The 23,230-nt window shown below is 37.7% G+C and overlaps 1 protein-coding gene across 4 annotated transcripts in view; it reads right to left on the bottom strand.

The window, feature by feature from the left end:
- Positions 1-19,143, bottom strand: part of msk (importin-7 msk) — a gene marked incomplete at its 5' end in the record, with an annotated part of 33,778 nt that extends 14,635 nt beyond the window's left edge. For 2 of the 4 annotated variants that reach the window (XM_069322606.1, XM_069322607.1), the window contains 13 exon segments: positions 776-867; positions 1,000-1,080; positions 5,852-6,020; positions 6,946-7,101; positions 7,358-7,546; positions 8,598-8,717; positions 9,401-9,564; positions 10,286-10,431; positions 11,865-12,038; positions 14,270-14,454; positions 14,837-14,993; positions 16,736-16,894; positions 18,908-19,143. In XM_069322606.1, the coding sequence (XP_069178707.1) occupies positions 776-867; positions 1,000-1,080; positions 5,852-6,020; positions 6,946-7,101; positions 7,358-7,546; positions 8,598-8,717; positions 9,401-9,564; positions 10,286-10,431; positions 11,865-12,038; positions 14,270-14,454; positions 14,837-14,993; positions 16,736-16,894; positions 18,908-19,143 (2,028 nt within the window). 4 annotated transcript variants of the gene reach the window in all.
- Between the last annotated feature and the right edge of the window lie 4,087 nt (positions 19,144-23,230).

Here is a 23,230-nt window from a genome sequence, read left to right on the forward strand (position 1 = left end):
TTCTAGGAGAATATAAATAGGTTTCCCTTTTTTGTCCCTACCGAGACTCCTTGTCAATAATTATACTCACTGCAATTCCACTTAAAATGATACACATTACTATGTCAATAAAGACTTCCATTCTGCAAGTTTCATTTCTGCTTGTTATCTCCATTTCTTTGTCACTTATATTTCCTGAGGCAATCCTCAGAAAATTTTTGGTTTCTCTAAAGTGAATGAATACTAAATGGGCCAAGCAACTGAATACCAGGCTATAGAGGTTCAACACTAATTTCCAAAATGAAAAAGGGAGCACTCTTTATGTACTTTATACCACAACAAATTAACATTTTAAAATGTACAGAAATTTCATTAATGGTGTAGTTCAAGTACCTATCAAAAGCCTTACGAGTTTCCAATGCATATAATAGGTACAGCAAATAACTTCTGTGCATAATATGCACAGTATTTTGGGGTCAGTCAAACAAAATTCCTTTTCTTCCAATACTTTCAAGTTGGTTTGTTACATTTTTAATTTCTAGCAAGAAAAAATAGGGGCTATACATTAACAATTACTGTATAGGGCTTAACGGCACCACTATATATTAAACCATTTTTTTTTTAGCACAAGAACAAAGTTGCCTATCACACTTAAAAGTCTGTAAAGCATGGAGTGGCTAAAGTCACTTTTAGCACTAAAAGCATTCAATTATGGTGGAAAGTGAAATACCAGTGGCCAAAGAGGCAACATTCAGAACAAACTCAAAGGGAAATTTATGAAGTCAGCTGCACTTACCTGATACATCATTTCGAAACATTTCCAAAGGTCTGGAGAGATTCTTGTACTCGTAAGGCTATAAATGAGTGCAAGTGCTTCTTCATAAAACTCTGAAGGAGAGAAAATAAAAATAGTGTCAGATATAAAAGGAATCTTTCTTGGATTTGTTCTTGCTAGTGAAAGATCAATTTTAACATGAAAATAATTACATACATAATTATTTGAAGTGTCACGGGACGTACCCCCAATCCTTGTGAAGGACAACTTTTCGAAACACTGCCTCCTTGCGCCCCGCCTTACAGTTACTTCTACTGGTCCCCACTCTGGATGTTCAAGTTCACAGTAGTAATGACTCGAAGTTGTGGAAGGATATGGTTTCTAGAACATCTGTGCACTCCACTTTTTAATCAACTATATAATGTGAGTATTTTCTTAAAAGAATGTCTCATCTGGGTTTCAATCTTCCACCCTTGTTCTGTTTCTCCCAATTAAAAGGGCCTGTTTTTGTCAATCCTGTCTATTCCTAAATGTTGGCAGTACACAAACAGGATGACATCAGGAACAAATTTAATGTACAGTGTTTACCAAAAGAGGAGCTTTGGATATTCCCACACGTGAGCCAGAGAGACAGACAGACAGAGAGAGGGAGGGAAGGGACCCACAAGACTAGAATACAAATTATCAACAAGTACACAGGTACATACTACACCTGGACTACTACCCGTACCCGTACTTCTACCGAAACTGGACGAAACACTACCAAAACAACACACACTGGACCTGGGTGGAGAGGGGGAGAACTACCAAAGCCCACAAGAAGTGACACGCAATATGGGAAATCATTCATATTTGCAAACATATAAGGTCTAAAACCAAATTCAAGAAATGAAGTTCATAAATGGCCCCCTAATAGAATTGAACTCAATATTTGGTGCATTTACAGAAACCCACACAAAATACCACATGATAGTGAAATATGGATCCCAAATTATAATCTATATAGATGTGACAGTAATTAGGGCAAGTGGAGGAGTAGGTCTGTATATTAACCACTTAACTGCACCAACCGAGAAAACTCTCTATTTTTTCATACCCATTCTAAATGTGTGGGGGGTTAGTTGTGTATGAAATGGACTCTTAGGACCTCCAGAGAGGGGCAGCCATCTTGGAAAAAAATCCCAGAATGCCCTAGGGCTGCTGGCTTGGTTAGTACTGAATGAGCAACCTTGGGTGGCGCACGCGTTTCTGGCTCCGAAACAGCTGTCTGACGCGGTGTTGAAAGATCGCGCTCTGTCGGTGAAATTCAAACCTTATTGTTTGAAGAACATAAGTCATAATTTTGGTGAAGCTAGGTGCAATAAGGACCTAACACAAAGGTCGGATGCAAGTTATACAGCACCTATGAGGACGATACAGCGACCATATCCAATTGTAGCTCTGAGCGCCACCCTGGCCCACCTATGCTATCTCCAATTTATTTAGATGATACATAAATGAATTGTTTTCTGTGTTCAGTGATGATGCATCTGATACAAATAGCATAGATGAACAGTGTTAGCAGCTTCCATGGTGGTGTTTTCCAGATAATTTCAAGAATAGCTGAATCTCTTCTTGACTGACGGACACTCTTGGAGGCTAGCTGAATCTCTTCCTGTGTGGGAACCATACAAAGCGATCTTTTCACGACTACCTTACGTTTTACAAGCTTGGCTACAAAACACCTACAGGTACTAATGCCAAGGGTGTACGTGAGTGCGTTATTTGCAAGCGCACACAACGAAGAAACCGGAAGCGAAATCTATCTGTACTTGGTGCAACGAGAGCGAAGTTGCGCTGTGTACCATGGACTACTTTGTTGATTATTACTCACTTCCGAAGTACTGAGTGTGTAATACAGTGTTACTGTGTAAATGGTGTGTGAAACAATACATACTGTCTCCACTCGATCATCCGGATTATATGGGAAGGACCCCCAGCCGGATTTTCACATTTTTCGGATAATGGTACTTTTTCACCTACGAGTCCAAAAGTGACCATTTCCAACTATTTTTATACTACAAACATAATTTGAATTGCCTTGCCACATATAATTATTAAACATTCAATTAGAAACCTCAACTTACCTTGTTGGTGTTCGTCTTCTTGATTGATGCCACACATCTTTAAGTTAAGAATTCTTAACAATTTACATAACCTATACTAACACAATACTAAAATTAACACTTAAAATTATTGTACAGTTCATTAAGCAAAGTTAGTTTTGACTGCCAGCTACTAAAGCTTCAGTGGTTGAAGGCATTTGGCTTGCCTGTGACGCCTCACTTGTTTAAGGCACTTGCTTGTGCCTCACTTGTTGAAGGTGAGGCACCACAGGCTTGCCTGTGGCGCCTCACTTGTTGAAGGCGCTTGCTTGCGCCTCACTTGTTGAGGGCGCTTGCTTGTGCCTCACTTGTTGACGGCACTTGGCTTGCCTGTGGCGCCTCACTTGTTGAAGGCATTTGGCTGCCTGTGATGCCTCACTGGTTGAACAACACGTAACTTGTCTTTAATTGCTAGGACAACCTTCTTCCTCTTAACAGCTCCAGAACGATTGATGCTGCTACATAGTCTTGGCCATAAATGTTTAAAGTTACTATGAAAATAAAAAAGTTGTTTAAACAAATATTTCACTACTGGTGCAGCACTGTGGTATAACACGAGGGACGGGAGCACATGGGTTGACCAGTGTTGGACGGGCCCACTTGGGGCAGTTATAGTACGTTACGTAGGCCGCCAGGAGGAAAAAACTAAATATTTTTGAAGGAAACTTCAGCCTGTGCACATTGCTTTTAGGAAACTTATTTATTTGTTATTACATAATTACTAGTACTTATTTCATTTGTTTTTGGCTAAGATTAATTGTTCTAAAATTAATGGTAATTCCTGTACCCTGGTGGTCCCTCCCACCCTCCCGACACCACTTACTCACCCCACCATGCCTCTAGAGCCACAGGCAGACGGAATTAATACGGTATGGCCGAATTTAACCTTTAAATTTAACCTTTAACAATTTTAATTGACTGTGATTTAATGGCCAAACCAGCTTTAAGAGTGATCAGGAGCCAGGTCACTAGTTTCATGGAAACCAATGGCCTCCACAATCCAGGCCAACATGGATTCAGAGTGGGAAGATCATGCCTCTCACAGCTACTTGACCATTAAGACAAAATCACTGAGGCATTAGAAGAAAAACAATGCAGATGTTGTATACACAGACTTTGCAAAGGCATTCAACAAATGTGACCATGGAGTGATTGCACACAAAATTAGGTCATGGGTATAACTGGTAAGTGCGAAGCTGGATACTCAATTTCCTGTCGAACAGAACACAAAGGGTAACAGTCAATCAAATAAAATCGAGTCCGAGCGCAGTTAAAAGCTCTGTACCTCGAAGTACAGTCCTTGCACCACTGCTGTTCCTTATTCTCATATCAGATATAGACAAAAATACAAGTCACAGCTTTGTGTCATCCTTTTGCAGATACAAAAATCAGCATGAAAATTACCTCTGCAGAAGACATTGAAAAACTGCAAACAGATACAGCAGAATCTCGAGTGACGATCGCCTCAAATGGCGAGCATTTTGGGTAACAATCGCCGATAATTCGTCTCGTATGGCGACTGCTCGTTTGTATAACACCAACCGTTCGGGTTGGGGACAAGAGGTTTTCGAGCCTGTTCCTCCTGCCAAGGCCTCTGGGTCTTACCAGTGGCACTTTCTTACTGCCTTTCCCATAGACTTCCTTTTCTTTAAGGGCAGAGGGCTTGGAGGACGGGTCTGCCCCGGGGCCTCTGTTGCGGATTCCTGGGGCTGTGGGGGGATGCCTGCTAGCAGTTCTGGGGCGGTTTGCCACAGAACTGTAAACATGTATTTAAGCCTACAATGAATGTATGAATATATCTATAAAAATGTAAAACAATGGGGACAACCGAGGGAACAAGAATTGGCCCATATAAGGCAGCTCCTATATATAAAGGCCAATAGGCCATCTATAGTTCCTCAATGTTCAATTGATGATTACAACCCCAAACAGTTATGAAAACCGTATGAATCAGTATACATGTATAAATATCAGTATATATATTATAATGAAATTTTATACCATGACGATTGCTGATGTTGCAACACCTGCGACGATAACCACAATCAAGAAATGATAGCAGCATTTTCGTCGTTGGTCCTGGTAAACTCCACTACATCCATATAGAGCTATTATGTTCATAATAGCAGCACTGGTATAAAACCCAGGCAATAATACATTCACAATCGCCTTGAGAATGGTCCAGGATGGACTGAAACGTCGTCATCCCTTCACTTTCTAGGGTGTGGTCTGGTCAACGGGCAATAATAGTTTAAATCAAAGTATGATAACCGCACTACCCATATTAGTCAACTTGTGAAAATAACAGCACTCTGAGGGGTGCAGTTAAAACGAGTGTTAAAAATCAACAAAGGATATTTCTACTTAAAAAAAAAAAAAAATTCAATCAAGAGTGCGTTCCAAGCCATTACGACAATCTAGGACTAGGAAGGTCAGGATAAGGAATCTTCTCCAGCATGGAATCCATACTGGAGAACCTGAAGAATTTAGATATTTGTAATATGCCTAGTACTAGAATTACAGTGATTTATAGCAAGAAAGACAGGTTAAGAACTCATTCTAATATGTTGAGAAAGTACAAGGTCTCTTTGCAATTAACAGGTGGAAAGCACTAAAAGTACAAGTTGGTTAAGCAACCTTCTCAATAACTTAATGAGCAAACATGATTCAGTACTAACAAAGATACTCCAGTTACAAGAAGCTGCATATAAAGTATAGAGCACTAAACTTCACTTCATAAAAATTGATGGGCATCCATTTAGAATCTTCCCTTTACCATTAGTGTATACATAATTCCTGAAATTATCAAGCCGACATGCAAATAACCTGAAATTTATAATTATATTTTTTAATTGAATAAATATAGCCATCTTGTAATCTTGGAAAGCAACAATTTGATAATATGTAATGGAATTGTATTTTTGAAAAAAGCAATATGGCAAAAAAAACTTACCCATCACATTTTTGGTGAGGATAAGACCAACAACTTGCAGTGTAATTGGTTCAATCTGTTCCATTATTTTAGGATTCTCTTCCATGCAGTTGATTAGGGTTTCAATTGTGCTAAGCAAGCCCATGGCTGTTATGGCCTTCTCATCTGCACCATCTTCAGCATCCACGACCTAGAAGCATAACAATTCTTGCTTTCAAAGCATACAAAATAATCACCACCTTCAATATACAGCCAAATTTAATGGCTAACAAATTTAATCAGTAAAGAAAAAATGGCAAAGCAATTTAAATAATGGACTCTTAAAAAATGGCAGTTGGTAATTAAGTTGAAAAAGGGACTAGGAACAATATCCCTTATCTGAACAGTTTACTCTTCCAGTTAGCTCTTTATATTGGTCATCTTGAAGTTATATTTGTATTGGCCCTGCAAATACTCCATTTTCAACCTTGGAATGGCCCAATACCCAATTATATGGCCTCAAAATATTAGCTCACTCATGCAAATTACCTCCAAACTAACATTTTCAGAAAGTGTTCCTCATTTTTATTTAGCACACCACCACCTAAAAGAGCACACAAATTTAATTTAGTAATAAATAGATAATATAAACTAAAGTAATTTGGAACTGAGCATGTTTATTTTCAAGATAAATTTTTAATGTCATTCACCAATACAGTTTGAAAAAGGCAGATAACAGTACTCCCAATGATATCTGGTTACATTCTGCCCGAGTTACAAACTTCAAAAAATGTCTAAATGATAAATTCAGTTAAATACATGTTGAAAACTATCCATGGCTAATATAGGGTAAAAAAAAATGAGTAATCATCAGTTGGATTTAGAAATAAATTTACGATCCAAATAAATAAAACAGAAGATACATGAACAAATCCACAAGGGTCGTGACGAGAATTCGAACCTACGTCTGAGAGCATCCTAGATGCTGTAACTTTTTGTAAAGCTGCTTATAACGCTGCTCTCGGACATAGATTCGAATCCCTTGTAGATTTGTTCATTTGATGCATCACGCTATTGTGATTTGTGTGTGTAACAGAAGACCCATTCATTACAACAGAAAACTTGCTTTTAATCACCTGTTGGAATGTTGCTGCTAACTGAGTACACATTTCTACAGCAATTGGTGTCAGTTGGTCAGTGTAGGTGGTGACAATCTTGCACATCACATTGGTTAAATCATCATTTTCAGTCTCCTTTATGACCTTAAGTAGTTCTTGAACAATTGGTCTAATCTGGAAATCATAATAATTGCATATTCATTAGCTTGATACAAAAGTCAAAGTCACTTATTAAACAGATGAGATGAGGAAAAGGCATTTCTTTACAAATGTTCATATGCCCATTATTAAAAGAGCAGAGTGAAAATATTGAAACTTGTCACCAATATGGAACTTAAAGTTTACAATTATTAACAGGCCAATGAAAAAAATTCTCAAGAATCGATACAACAATAAACACATTATAAAGTTAACAATGGAGTTCACTCACATTTGGTTCCACTATTTTCTCAGCTTTGTTTTGAGAGGCGAGGAAAGCTGAAAGAGCCATAGCTGCTTCTACCTTGACTGGTAGGTCGTGATCATTGAGTAGGGAATTCTGAATACAGTTCATGGCTGCCATAATGTTTTGATCCGATTTGAATCTAATCTCATCAAAGTTTTGCAGGATCCAACAAGCCTGAAAGATTTTTGTTTCATTAGATGTACAATAGGTATATTTTAATTAGTATACTGTACTGCTTCAAGAACTATCCACTAATTCATTTTTGGGAACAATTAGAATAAATAAATCAATAAAACAAAACACATTCCTGCATACATTGAGTGGAAATCATTAAGAAATTAACATGATGAATGTGAAAATATATAAACACGAAGGGAAAATAAACAAAAAATTATTTGAGCCCTTTTGTGTTAACACATCAGCAAAAGTATAATCAATGCAATATAGTACTTTAATACATAGGCAAGGAAAAGAAAGGTGATATTCGAGGTGAAAAACAATATCTTTGTAACATTGGTTCCTGAACATAAGAATATGTGGAAACTGCACAGTCCAATGACCAATACATGCAAGTTCCTACAAGTAATGTCCCTATGGGCATAGTTGTCTATTAATCATAAGTAATTACCTAAGTGTAGTTACAGGATGAGAGCTACGCTCGTGGTGTCCTGTCTTCCCAGCACTCTTTGTCATATAACACTTTGAAACTACAATCTACTGCACATCTAGCCGCGTCAACACGGGGCATAATCTAGCCTCTAGAGCCAACCTCGAAATACATAATAACAGGGGAGGGGGGGGGGGGGGAACCTTGCAAAGTGAAGTTGTCTCAAATGGTCCGAGTATTAAATGAAATCTTTTCCTCATACAAGTAAGCTGTTCTCCTCCCAATATATCAGTTAAAAAAAGGGTGCTGCATGACCCAATAATAATATGCAACTTGTTCACACCAGCATACATAAGTATGGAAGTTTGAAACCAATGTGCATTGACTTTTTCCAGATATTGCAAAAACAGCACAAATAAATAAAATAAAATTATATATATATATATTAAAAAAAGGTGGAAACTATAGTATTGGAGTTAGGAATTTCTTTGGAAACAATAAATGAACACAGTACTGTATTACGTAAAGTCAGCCAAAATAAATATTGTTAGCTTTCCTCTCCACATTTTACAACCTTTTACAAGATTATTTAAGACTAGAATACCACACTACACTTACCCGTGCTCTCATGAAGCCAAATGGACTCTGAAACTCAGGAAAGACATATTGGGCAATCATAGTTTCCATCTGATCCTTGTAGATCTTCTTCTTGAGCAATACACCTCCCATTGTGCCAATCTACATAAAGGAAAAGAAGAAAACTTGAATTACACTCATAATAGCTTTCCTTAAAATTTACAGTTATTTCTGAGCTATCACACTCGGTTACTCCCAAAAGACAAGGTCCTACTGCATCCCCTAATAAAGATCTCACCTAAGATAATATTCAACATAACATTCCAGCAGTAGGAAATATCGCTGCTGGTTGCATTATTTTAAGAGATGGCTATTCTGGTCCAATTGCCTAGTCAAGATCTTAGTATCTGCTCAAACTCCCATCTCAGTGTAAGGCAATCAAAATTGTTATGAACAAATGCTGGCATTCAAGGGGTTGCAAACTACGCACTGGAAGCTCCTTATAGCATGCCTCTAGTTGTTTTAGTTCCCATCTAGTACCTTAACCAAGTCCTCTTAATTCAGGTACTATCTCTACTGTGTTAAGTAACATCTTTACTGTGTTACGTAGCATCTCTACTGTAGTGACTAGCCTTATTGCAAATTTATCTTGTCTTTTTTTTCCTGAATGCTATTTTTAGATCTCCCAGCTTTCCATGTGCAGCCAATGTATACATGTCAGCATGAGCATCATGTGTAAAAGACAAGCTACAATATTTAAGAGAAGCTCGCAACTGGAAAACCATTTCAAATCAAGATAGATCCGCTTATTTAGTACAATAATGTAAGACTAAATATGCAATTACCATATGCATAACACCATCCTTGTGTCTTGGATCAACATTGGGTGTAGTCAACACTTGCATTAAAAATATCATAGTTTTCTCCAGCATCTCCTTCCTCTTACGCACAGTAGATAAAAGGAGCGCCTGGGCTGCTGTCACAGGAGACACAAGGTCCTCATATATATCTGCACAAAAGAAAAGTACAATATTAGTGGGACTTATTAGTGGGACTTTGACATATTGAAAGATATAAAATAGCATATATATGATACATAGTAGTTTAAACAAAATATACAATCAAAAATGTTTGTTACACAGTACTAATAATCTTTCCTCATTTATAACCAAACACATAAGTCTTCAAATGTTGTAACAGCAAAATTTATGAGCAGTGCCTAGCAAGATGCTAAACGTTAATATAACCTAAATCTTAACCCTTTCACTCCAAGCACAGGAAATGCAAAAAGCTAATCCTGAATAAAATTCAAACTTCATTTGCAAATAATGTGCAAGGTGCACTTTATTCATAAATAAGGAATGACTGATTCATTTAAATAATATCACCCTTTTGTTTCAGGGGTGGATTGCAAATGGAATCAGTTCCCACCACTGCTTGCCAGCAAATATATAAAACTTTTATGACCTGATAAAAAATGAAGTTGGTGATCATTCATATCTAGATTTGGACTCTTCAAACTATCCAGGATGCAACTCACTGCATCATAGCGCCAATCCTAATGTAACTCGGATGAAATTAAACCTAATTGGTCAAGGCCAGCTAATATGATTCACCTTACAAATAAGAATGGCTACCTACTCAGAAGATAAAATTAATCTGACAATATTTCATGTCCAACATAATTAAGAATGTTTAAATTTCAGATTTACATCAGCAAGACATCTTACCAAATTTAACCCTAACATATTCATATGGGTCTGAATTCCATAGTTCTTGATCCGAGTCAGAATAGCACATTAGGGGGAAAAGCACATCTTGAACCACTGATAACATGTGAGGCTTCAGAAGTTTCCATGCTATAGACTGACCCACGCTGTAAAAAAAAAAAAATATATAGTCATTTAAATAGATTAATTTCTTGATAGCATGCAGTAATCAAGAATGGTATAACCATTATATATTAAAATACTACATAGTATTATTAAAATACTAACACTGGTGTAAAATATGCTGGCCTACTTGTGTGTACTGAAATCGAGATCGTCGTAACAGCCTTAAATCGTAGCTATTGTACCTAGTGCATCTATACCTCCCAATATTTTTCCTTTTTAAGTCATGGGAATATATTCCACCAGTGGTAGTTGGCTGAAATTCATTCCATTTGTTTACCACTCTCACCTGCTTGAGTCTTAATCCAATTTTCTATTCCTTCAGTATCTTATGCAATGTAATCATTATCTTTTGACCTATTTTCTCATGAGCTTATCTTATCTCTGGTACTCATCGCATGGCAAATCTTTTGACATTTTTCATTTTCTTCTTGTGCTTAATTGGATAGTTTACTGCCGGAGCTGTACAAATCTTGCCAAATTTCTTTAAAGCCATTCTCATGTTAGCTAGTCTTCCTTACACGGCTGACATTGTATTGTTGTGTGCCTCTCGTGTTAAATCACAACCCAATATTATTTTTTTTCGATACGTACATTTGTCTCCCTAATAAACTGTAATGGCCTTTTGTCTTCTCTGATCTAAACCCCCCATTCACTATGAACGATCTTTCCTCTTTCATTGGCACTCTTCCAGGTGTCGACACACTGCTATGAAGTGTGTTAAACAGTACCTCTCTCTGCTACCAATTTTGGTTGTCTAGCGAGTGGTCTGATCCCACTGTATTCCTTGCATCTATTTCCACCAGGTGCCTCTAACTATCATTTGCTAATATACTGTACCACAAATGATAGTTACGCCCATCCCATCTTCAAGGTCTAAAGCAGAAAACAATATGCTCTCCCGACATCACCACAGGACATGGCAAATCTTGAGGGAGTGGGATAAAGATAATTATCAGGGAAATCATTAAGCAATTAACACTATAGCACTTTTGAGGGAGGAGCAGCATCACACGGTATCTCTTATTAGACAACCAATTGGCAGTGCAGGCCAAGCATATTTTACTTTAACATTTCAAACTAAAGTAATTTTTTAGATATACAGTGCATGTGGAGGAAAATGCAAAAACAAAATTAATTTTAAGGATTATCAGTAGGACATACTAATACAGTATGAATAAAGCTATAAGGATTTATTGCAAGTTAAACAAATTCTGATTCATAACCACACATTTTCTACTACTATGTAGCTTTACTGTATTTTGATAAGCATGAAAAAAAAAACCTTTATTTTCATTTTACTGACCATCTCTCAAATTCACCGAGATTCATTTATAAAATGTTCACAGGAGACACCCGTTCTCTTCTAACACACACTTTCGCAGCCTATGAACTTGTGATATAATTATGTACTCACCCCTGTTCCAAATAATGAAGAGTTTGCTGCAACACCCGAGGCGAGATGTAAATTTTATTACGATACAAGTCCAGGATCTTCATTAGTACCTGGAGAATGCCTTGTGTAAAGGTTTTGATAAACCAAACGGCAAACTGCTTGTATTCTTTACTTACTGTGCTGGGACAACCATATCTGCAATAGACAAATATTTAGGAAGACTGCATAAATATTGAATTTTATAGCTTAAACATCATTTTTCAGCGATACAACTGTACTCCAGATATTACTAATGAGAATAAAGAATTTGCAAAGTCTTCACATTTGCCTCCAAATGCAAACACCTTATTCCTCCCTACAAAATTTACATAATTAAACATGATAATGCTATTCATTAAAATCTTTGGAACATTATTTGAAACCTCCAGGAAGAATTCAACATAAGGCTGCCCTCCAAAACGGCACCATTCTAAGACAGAAAAGGAGCAAAATAAGTTTAAAACGTAAATATTACTTTGTTTTCACACATACAGATAATAATGACAAACAAATTATTAAATTTAGGTAAATACAGGGTAAAGATGTTCCAGCAATTGCATGACGGCTCTACATGCTAGAGCCTTTAATGGTGTTAAATAGTAAGCACAAGTTATTTGTTTTGTCTCAAGAACTTTGAAACCACCAAAGAATGGCTCCTGGTAGTATTGTATTCTTGAAGTGCTCTAGGTTGAACATGAAACCTAAGAAGTACTTGACTTGCTTAGGCAACGAGTTCAACCATACATCTAATAGCTTAAGACAGCAGTTGATTTTAAAAATATATTGATCCACATATCTAAAAATAAATAACCATTTAACCCTTAGACCGCACAATACATACATACAGTATATGATTTGACAAAATAATTTAACACAAGTTTTTAAAACTTGTACATACACTTTCCAATTTTTTTGGCATAATCAACTAGGCAAATGCTCCAACTCTGTCTAAATGATCACAGCCTAACTTGAAAAACAAGAGAATCAAAATTAATTTTAGAATTGAATATTGAAAACTTCAGATTTTCAATTCAGAATAAAAAATATGAACTATCACCAATTGTTCATTAATAATATTATTCTCTCAGAATAGCATATGATCTTCATTTTCATCAAATTAGAATATAGGTTTTCAGTATAGTTTACTGTAACAAAAATCGTCAACAGAGCATTTGAAATATGCGGCCAATTTAGACAAAAAAAATTATAACTCCAAATGTATAGTTTATGAAAAATCCATTCTGAAGGGATTGCAGAACAGACAGCTGAGCAGACGTCAAAATAGTGAGAATCAGTCAAAAACTGGACATTTTGGAAGCCATTCAAAGTTGAAACTCTAGTTTCAGGGATAATTGAAGTTGACGTTATCAATCATGAATAAAGGTAGTTTTAATTCATTAATTTAATTGTATATTTTAATTAACATTGTTTGGCATTCGTACTTGAATACATGAAGGTTGTAGGTGTGTTAAAATGAATTCAAGAAAAAATAACCCCCAAAAAACACAAAATATAGGTATATTATAATGGTTTAGGGGATATATTTAGGGTATACTTTATATAAGTGAAAATGCCCTACTATGGTCCCTAATCATCAAAACAACCTCGAGACAATGAAAATAGTTTGAAATCAGAACAAATCAGTCAAAAAACATTAAGTCCCAAGTTTTGGGAGTTGTGACTGATTTATTTGTTGACCAATTTCATTCTATCTTCACATAATTTGGAAAACATGCATTCTCCAGTATATAAAGGTTACAACAAAATCAGATAATAAACAAACGAGAAAAAACTAAAATCATTGATAATCATTGATTAAACATTGATGAAAGTAACATATAAACATTGGACAATGTATTTATATGATATATAACAAAATAAAGCATATTAACAGTTATTTATTATTATTTGAGTTGTTATGCATTACTCAGCAGTGATACAAAGGCATCAACTGCATATCCACTTTATGGACACTTCTTACTACTACGGTACTATTCTTTGAGCGTCAGGTGCTTGCATCTTTTCATTACCGAATGATCCTTCAGTTCCAGTTACTAGCTGTTCTCCTTATCAACAAAATGTTCTTATTTTTGTAAATTTGTCTAAAATCAATTTCTGAAGATATTTTGATGAAAGCTTCACGACACTGAAGCCAATGAGTTGGAGACTTGTTTAACTTTAAGTTATTATTACATAATTCAAATATTTTTCACTTGTATACCCCCAATATGCACGGTCTAAGGGTTAATTATCTTCCTAATGTCCTGGTCACAATATCTCTCCAACATTTTATGCTCTTCAACAAGTAAAAAATATTTACACAATGATACAATACAGCCATCACAACCCACCTGATCAAGTATCACCTACAAAAAGGTCATCCTTACCTCTCAAATATTCTAGCCAGGATATGAAGAGCCCATTTTTTAATCTTCCACCATGGTAAATCTGGTCGTTCTTCCTCATCAACTTGCAAAGTCTGATCTGGTACCAGACGATCTGCAACTTGCCGTATGACTTCCATCCATTCAGTGAACTGTTCACGACTCAGCAACTCTAGAGGCAAGTGGTACTGCAGAGAAAAAATTTTAAAGATGAAAATTTTCACAGATATTTTGCTAACAAGTAGAAAACCCCCTAATGCTTTGACCAAAAATAATACATACAAGAGTTGAAACAAATTACAGGGTAGTGCCATTAACATGTCATATTTACAAATATTTATTTGACTTTGTAATGTGTTTAACTAAGTACTAGTTAAATTTTCTACTTTAGCAAAATTGCCATTTTCAAAATATGGAGCAAGGCACAACATGGAAATCCCCACATTATGAAAAGCTCCCAATATATGTAGCTACAGACTACCTAAGAATAATAATTTTAGACATCAATATGAAAGTGTTAAATAGAAAACATTAATCATTTCTAACCAAAATTAATTTGATGACAATTACCTGTGTTAGAGCATAAAATATCTTTAGGACGAGTTTTTGTAGTAGTGTGGAATGCTCGGATGGGTCTGGCAGTAGGTGTACCATCCTCTCATAACACATTGGAAGTAGCATTCTCATTGCCTCGTGCAGTGGACCTCTATCTTCCTTCTTTTTGTATCTAGGAAAACCAAACTGCATGATTAAAATCTAAGCTATGAAATGCATTGCACTAATTTTTTGTTTTCCTTATTTTGTATCAGGGTCTTGGAAACTACCCAGGTACAGGTCCTAGTAGTACTGTGTTCCTGATTTGCTCTAGGTTGATTTTGTCTCTAAAACAGTATACATAACTGCTTCAGAAAAGATTATCAACCAAAAATAAAGGCCTCGGCAAATTCAAACTAATTTGACTAAAACATTAGACATGAGCATAATGTGGAAGTGGTATTAGTTATATTTCTAAACTGTTCTATTTGCTACCAACCTTTGGCTTTAATCAAATAACTTAAACTTAGGAGAATGCTGAAAGAACATTGTTGCTTATGAGACTGCCTTATAAATAACTCGAATCCCACTTATCCCATTTCTAACTCGTGTTGACTGCTTACCATCACATGACATTCTGGTTCACCCAGAGTGAATCCAGCACCATCCTATTGTCTGTAAATTTAAGGAAATTGAGATTTGCATGCAAATCCCTAAGAATGTCCATTGTTGATATCAAGCTACTACTGTATTAATAGTGATACAAATGGTATACATCATTATATAAAGGATTTTTGGAACACATCGCACTATCGCTCCCAAAAGTATTTATTCTAAATACCGAGTTCGAGAACACTTGTATCATTCATTCATCCATATTTACTATTTTTCTGAATACAAGAAATATTCAACATGTAACTACAAATTTCAGGAACTGATATCAGTCAGAATTTAGTTGATTTGAAAATGATCAAGGCAGCATACTTTTCAATTTGAAATAGTATTCATTCGCCAAAAAACAAAAAAATTTTTTTTTAATATTTTAATTGTGCAGTGTCTGAAGTTAGGGAACTTTGGTACCATACTAAGATAAATAATGCCCAACATGTTCTCTACCATTGTCACAATCTTAAAGTCTAGATTAAGAAATCTTACATAACATGCTCTGCATTCTCACATTTTTAGTTTTTCTCTAACTCTTGCCATCCATATATACTTTGTCTCTTCTCTCATTCAGTTTACATTCACAGAATTCTGTCTTAATCCTACACTGTTCTTGGCACTAACTTTGTCCTATAAGCATTTCCTTTCATTCAAAATGTCAAACTGAGCTATATAAAAAAAAAAAAAATTCTAATAAAATATTTCTTGAATACCTCCCACATGGCAACAATCATTTAGTTAGTCACATGCAGAGACTAGCAAATTGAACTTAAGACTTTCAAATTTACCATACAATGTCATTGTATACCACTAATATCTGATCAGACAGGTTTCATATATTTCTCTTACCTACTTTATATCAAATATATTTGAATATATATTTTAACATTTTTCTGCAAAACATATTTTAATGCTTTTTTCTGCATGTTTATAACTGATATTTATTACCATTTCATTATCTTGCAACAACAACCCCCCCCCACTGCACACTGTCTTAGTTATTAATCCTGTCTTAAGGAACACACACACATCTACAAAGCCAAGCTCAACCTAGATCTTGAGCACTTATGTACATTCTTATTCTTAACAAATGTATTAGTAGATAACTTTTTATTACAGCACATTTAGTGTGCAGCCCTTACTTCATACTGGAATGCCATGTGCATCCACCACATCATTCTAATTGCCCATAACTACTAAAACATCTTGGAACCACAACAATCTCACTCTCTAAATTAACTGGAATATGTACTAAACTAAATTTACACTCACTCAAAATTTTTTACAAGTTGATAAAGACACAGAAGACTGCCATTCCAGAGACTTGTGTCTGGATTCTGGAGGTATATACTTATTTTATCAACAATAGTTGTCCATCTTCCTGGGAAGTCGTGTTTCACCATCTGATATGTACACACAGCCAGCTGCACTCTGTAACATAACCAATTATTAGTTTAATCTCTGGGCGCTGATAATAATAGCCGACAACACCGCTGTGTTCAAGAAAAACATAGTTTTCTCCATAGAAGGGAAAAAAATCTTAAACAAAACAAAATTAACAATCTTAAAACTAAGATTGTTAAAATGTGTTCCCTGATCACGGGATAAATAATAACAAAAATCGTAGGCGACATATTTTGGCCGCAATAGGGCAAGGAAGTCTGGCAAGATTGTGGAGCTGACACAGTACACGTCCAGGGCCAGTCTCCTCCACCTGAGTCATCAGATGGGAATTGCCACAAAGATATTACTGTATTACCTAAATATTTCAATGTCTGATTTTTTTTGTAGTATTATTATTCAATAATGTGTAGTGTAATAAATTTATATAATAAAGTGTGTGAACCATTGCTATACTCAAAAGTATGGTGTGCATATTAGTGATTGAATTATGGTCATTAAACAATACAAAAATATTTTTGCCGTTTTTACACTACAGTATATACACACGTTATATAAAAGTATCTGCATGTTTTGTTCACAATAACGAACCATTAAGCTGGTATGGTGCATCAAAACAGCATAGTGGCCACCAACACACCAGTCAACAAACGACGCTGCCTCACTCGCCAACATTCCTCCTCCCACCATACTGTTCGTGCTGTTATTACACTATATACACATGCCTTATGTATGTATTTACATGTGTAGCATATTTAAACATGATAAAAATAGGGCAATAATAAATTATAAATGCTTTTTTAGCAGACCCTTTGTTGTCTACAAGCCAGAAGCCAAGGTCAATCCAGGAACTGCTCACATGCCAGGCTCTAGGCAACCTTTGCATCAAATAAGAACTTTCCAAAATACCAAGTCACCACAAGAAGTCACCAATACAAGGCTTAGAGTGAATAGCTCACATAAGTCCTCAAAACATCCAAGCATGAAACAGTGGCAATGAGGACAATCAAGGGCCAGTTCAGAGTCATTTCAATGCTCCAACCACCACCTACCTCTTGCCTACCTGTTGACGATTGCTAGGATCTGTGTCTCCATGGCCTGACCTCTGACCAGGCCTAAATACCTTGTACAATGACTAATCCAAATTCCATTTCAAATCTCATATCCAGAAGAAATGCCAAATTAAAACCTATTGGTAAAATTAAACTTCCTTGCACCAAGAATCTAGACCATTCAGTACACCTTGCAACATTTTGAGACCAATGCTTACTTGGTTGCCATTACCGAGATCACCAGAAAGTGGATTCGAATACACCCACGGGTTCACGAGCTGCGAGGCGTGGATAGCGATTATCAGGAATAAACATGTACACAGAATGTACAAAATTAAGAAAATTATGATGACCAAACCCCACATCAGAAGAAGAAACAACGACATTTTGGTGTGTCCTGGACCTGAAAAGACGAAACGTTGTTTCTTCATCTCCTGATGTGTGATTTGGTCAAATCTCCAGCCCTGTTATTGTGTCATAGTTTGCAACAAAACTATTTCACCCTGTTGCAAGTCATCATTATTCCTAAAATAACAACTGTACTGTACATTATCTCTTTTCCCCATTTGAGTGACATCATTACAAAGTAAAAAAAATTCTAACAAAACACTTATTTACTGGCAGAAACAAACGTGGAAATCAGTGACATCATAAGACAAGCATGGCAACAACAGTAAATAAGGCAATCAGAGAAACCAGAATAGAAAAACAGAAATACCGGAAGGGCCCAGCAAACTGAGTTTAGGCAATGCACAGGAGACTAACAGGTGAAAATCAAAGTATTGGTCCAAAAGTTTCCAAGACAAGAATCCAAGAAAAACATTCCTTCATCAAGCATCACTGTATTTTTTTGGTCATTAGATTGTACACAAATTAACAAGCAGATACTTTGGAATCCCATTTGTAAACAATCCTTCATAATATTTATCATTAAAAGATATTCAGTAATTAATTCATTGTTGTGTATTTTCCCACAAGCAAAAAGCCTTACCTCACCAAGTCTGGAGCATGGACAACTGCATCTACTATGGCATCCCGGATCATGGCACGATCTTGTTCATGTATATGAAAAGGTTTGGGTTCACCACACTCATACTCTGCATCCTTCCAGTATTGTGCCACCATATTTTTTAAGTAAATTACTCCTGCTTGACGTACAGGCATATCTAATTCTCCCATCATCACTACTTGAAGGAGGGCTGGTGTAAATCCAATTATTTTTTTCATCTGTAAAGATTGCAGACATAATAACTTTGTTAGAATTATTGTAGTTTTATTGTAATGACAACAGCTTGTTAAGAGTATTCAATGAGCAGGAATTACATGAAACTATTGGAAAAGATAAAATCAGTGCATAACTATTCTTTTTTTTTATTTAATTAGTAATGTGTACACATTTTGTTGCAAATGTTTATGGTATTTTATGTAAACATGACATTCACAACAGAAAAAGTGTGTATTTGAACCTAATCTGTAATAAAAAAATTGTTAACTTCTTACACATGTTATGAGAAAAATAAAATTAATAGAATAAAGGATAAGAAGAAATAAATGGAAAGTTTTAAAAAGAAGTATTTAAGGCAGAAGTAATATTCACGACTTCTGCATACTGTATACAGTATAGTATTGTATATGGATGGACCTACCAAGAAATGAAGCAAAAGTAAACCTCAAGTACCTGTAAAAGGAATCCCAGAGTTCTGAACCTCTGAGCTGCAAACATGCAATCAACACCATCCTCTGAACCTTCAAACCAATGTCTGCAGTGGTATGGACATCACCACGTAGCCTGCTTGCCCATATATAGTATCAGATCCAAACTCTGGCAGCATCTGTAGACAGTGGTTGTTACCATCCACCTGCCTACACTGCTCAGTCAAATCATTTTTGTCCTGGATTGATTAATGGTGAGCATAGTATCAAGATATTTTCTGGGATGGCCCTCAACAGCTTCCCAGTTCATTTGCTTCCATACTAAACACACCCAGAGGCCTAGGAGGCCTCTGAATTTCATAAGCCTTTTGAACACCATGGTGACCCACAATTGCTCCAAACCAAGTAAAAGTGCCCAGAAAGCACAGGTAAAACAAAAACTACATACTGTACTTTGATTAAAGAGAAAAGATGGAACAATGAAAAACTGTAGTTTGCCCAATGACAACAAATTAGGCACTTGTACCCAAGCACAACCAAGTAAGTAAAGTCATAGATTTAAACTAATGAAACACAGCTGCTGGAGAAATATAAAAAAACATTCTTTCACAGAGTGATAGACAATTGGAACAAGTTAGGCGAGGTGGTGGTGGAGGCCAAAACCATCAGTAATTTCAAAGCATTATATGACAAATGTGCTGGGAAGATGGGACACCACGAACATTGCTCTCATCCTGTAACTACACTTGGGTAATTACACCACCAGGTGGATTCATTCGTGACCAGTCAGCATCATAAGCTTCCTGCCTATGCTAAATTTACTGCAATCCATTCCACTTGGACACTGCCTCTCCAGGCCCTGCTACTGAGTAGTTTTGGTAAACCTGACTCTGGTGATGTTCTCTCCAGTGTTCCTTGTTGGCATGTGAGAGTCCCTGGTGGTGGAAACTGTCATCTCTAACCCAAAAGGTGGGACACATATGGATGATCATTAACAATTTTGAAACATTCAACTCTTCCTAGGTAAACTCTGCATAATTTGACACACCAATGAGTGAAACAATGGTTATCTGCTTAACCACTGGCACATGTGTTTTCCAAACCCCACATCTTAGCAGACTATAAAATGCCTTACATTTTTCAAAGTATTATAATGAGAGGATGCTTAAGTTTTGGGAAAAGGGGCAGCACACGCTTTATATTAATACATCCAGTCTCTTGTAACTCCTGGAAGCAGAGTTGGATTCATTCAACTCGCCTAGTACCCCAGGTTTGATTCCAAAGCGGGAGAGAAATGGATGGATATGTTTGTTATACTCAAATTCTGTCAGTTGAAATGTAACCAATCGCAGGCGAGTAGGCCTCTGACGTCATGCCAGACAGAGGAGCATCAGCCATGCTCCCAGCAGCCTCAGTTATCCTCACAGACTCAGAGTAGAAGGACCTCGGCTAGGCAGATATATACCTTGCTATCTCAGTCAATAAATATATACAGAAGCGACTACTGTGTCTACCTTCTACCCGAACAAGGCAAACGAATGTTTTCTTTCTCCTAATGCCACTGTTAACAGTAACTAGGTACCTGGGTTTTTCCATGCCAAATAGACACAAATCTGAACTCTTCTGTTGTCAATCTCCTTGCTAGCTAAATCTCTCTGACCTATAGATTCTTCTTTATGTTTAAGCCTCTCCAGCAGCCCTGTTTTCCGTGTGCAGTATACATTATTTTACCCTCCCTCTCCAACTTGACACTGGTAAATGCTCCAGATTTGGACATTGTAACAACACAGGATCAACACTTAATTTACATTCCTGGGTCTTCTCATATCCACCACAGGAAACGTGTGCACTGCCTTCAACTGGCATTCCTTCCTTCTCAAAACAGTTCATTCTTTATTGGAGGTCTTACCTGCTTGACGGGGTTCTGGGAGTTGTTCTACTCCCCAAGCCTGGTCTGAGGTCAGGCTCAACTTGTGAGAGTTTGGTCAACCAGGCTGTTGCTTGGAGCGGCTCGCAGGCTCACATATCCACCACAGCCCGGTTGGTCCGGCACTTCTTGAAGAAAACTATTTAGTTTTCTCTTGAAGATGTCCATCGTTGTTCTGGCAATATCTTTTATGCTTGCTGGAAGGATGTTGAACAACCATGGACCTCTGATGTTTTCAACTGTTTGCACCAAGGATTTCACAAAGACACTCTTCACTCCCGTGAATGTGGGATCTCCACCTGTTACTGACCAACACCTGCTTACAGTGAGCCTGAGAGCTGGCTCTCAGCTACCTTGTCCCTCACAGTTCTGAGTTACAGCAGCCATCACATGGGAAGGGAGCCAGGTCTGGGTGCAAGATGACATCCTGGTTAAAAATATGCCTTCTCTTCCCTTTCAAAACAGATCACTTAAAAATCATGGAGGTTCACATCGTTAGGCTTGCTAGTGTGGGACTTACTAGTGTTCCCTGGATGGATGGGATGCTTACTGTCTTGTTCCGATACATTCATGTTTCAGGGAACGAGTTTCAGTGTGTCACCCCTGCTATCACTTCTGGTCGTCTCTCTTTGGGCTAAACTTCAAGCACCTTCAGCAGGATAACTAACAATTTAACTAAACACAAATGCAATGGGAGGAAAATGGAGAGGCAGGGGGGGGGGGTGAGTATATATAATAAAAAAAACTTCAGGGGCTTAAAAGATTTTGGCATCTTATAAAATTTTACCAGTTTGTAAAAGCAGTTTTCAAAATTTTGGGCATGTTATTTGCATTGCAGCCACCCTAGCCAGGTGCCCCAAAATCAGGCACCCTAGCCATGTGCCCCAAAATCAGGCACCCTAGCCATGTGCCCCAAAATCAGGCACCCTAGCCATGTGCCCCAAAATCAGGCACCCTAGCCAGGTGCCCCAAAATCAGGCACCCTAGCCAGGTGCCCCAAAATCAGGCACCCTAGCCAGGTGCCCCAAAATCAGGCACCCTAGCCAGGTGCCCCAAAATCAGGCACCCTAGCCAGGTGCCCCAAAATCAGGCACCCTAGCCAGGTGCCCCAAAATCAGGCACCCTAGCCAGGTGCCCCAAAATCAGGCACCCTAGCCAGGTGCCCCAAAATCAGGCACCCTAGCCAGGTGCCCCAAAATCAGGCACCCTAGCCAGGTGCCCCAAAATCAGGCACCCTAGCCAGGTGCCCCAAAATCAGGCACCCTAGCCAGGTGCCCCAAAATCAGGCACCCTAGCCAGGTGCCCCAACCAGCCACCCTAGCCAGGTGCCCCAACCAGGCACCCTAGCCAGGTGTCCCAACCAGGCACCACCACACCACCCTAGCCAGGTGCCACAACCAGGCACCCTAGCCAGGCACCACCACACCACCCTAGCCAGGTGCCACAACTAGGCACCCTAGTCAGGCACCACCACACCACCCTAGCCAGGTGCCACAACCAGGCACCACCACACCACCCTAGCCAGGTGCCACAACTAGGCACCCTAGTCAGGCACCACCACACCACCCTAGCCAGGTGCCCCAACCAGGCACCCTAGCCAGGTGCCCCAACCAGGCACCCTAGCCAGGTGCCCCAACCAGGCACCCTAGCCAGGTGCCCCAACCAGGCACCCTAGCCAGGTGCCCCAACCAGGCACCCTAGCCAGGTGCCCCAACCAGGCAACCCTAGCCAGGT

Source organism: Procambarus clarkii, chromosome 11 (genome assembly GCF_040958095.1).
Source record: "Procambarus clarkii isolate CNS0578487 chromosome 11, FALCON_Pclarkii_2.0, whole genome shotgun sequence".
Classification (NCBI taxonomy): Eukaryota; Metazoa; Arthropoda; class Malacostraca; order Decapoda; family Cambaridae; genus Procambarus; species Procambarus clarkii.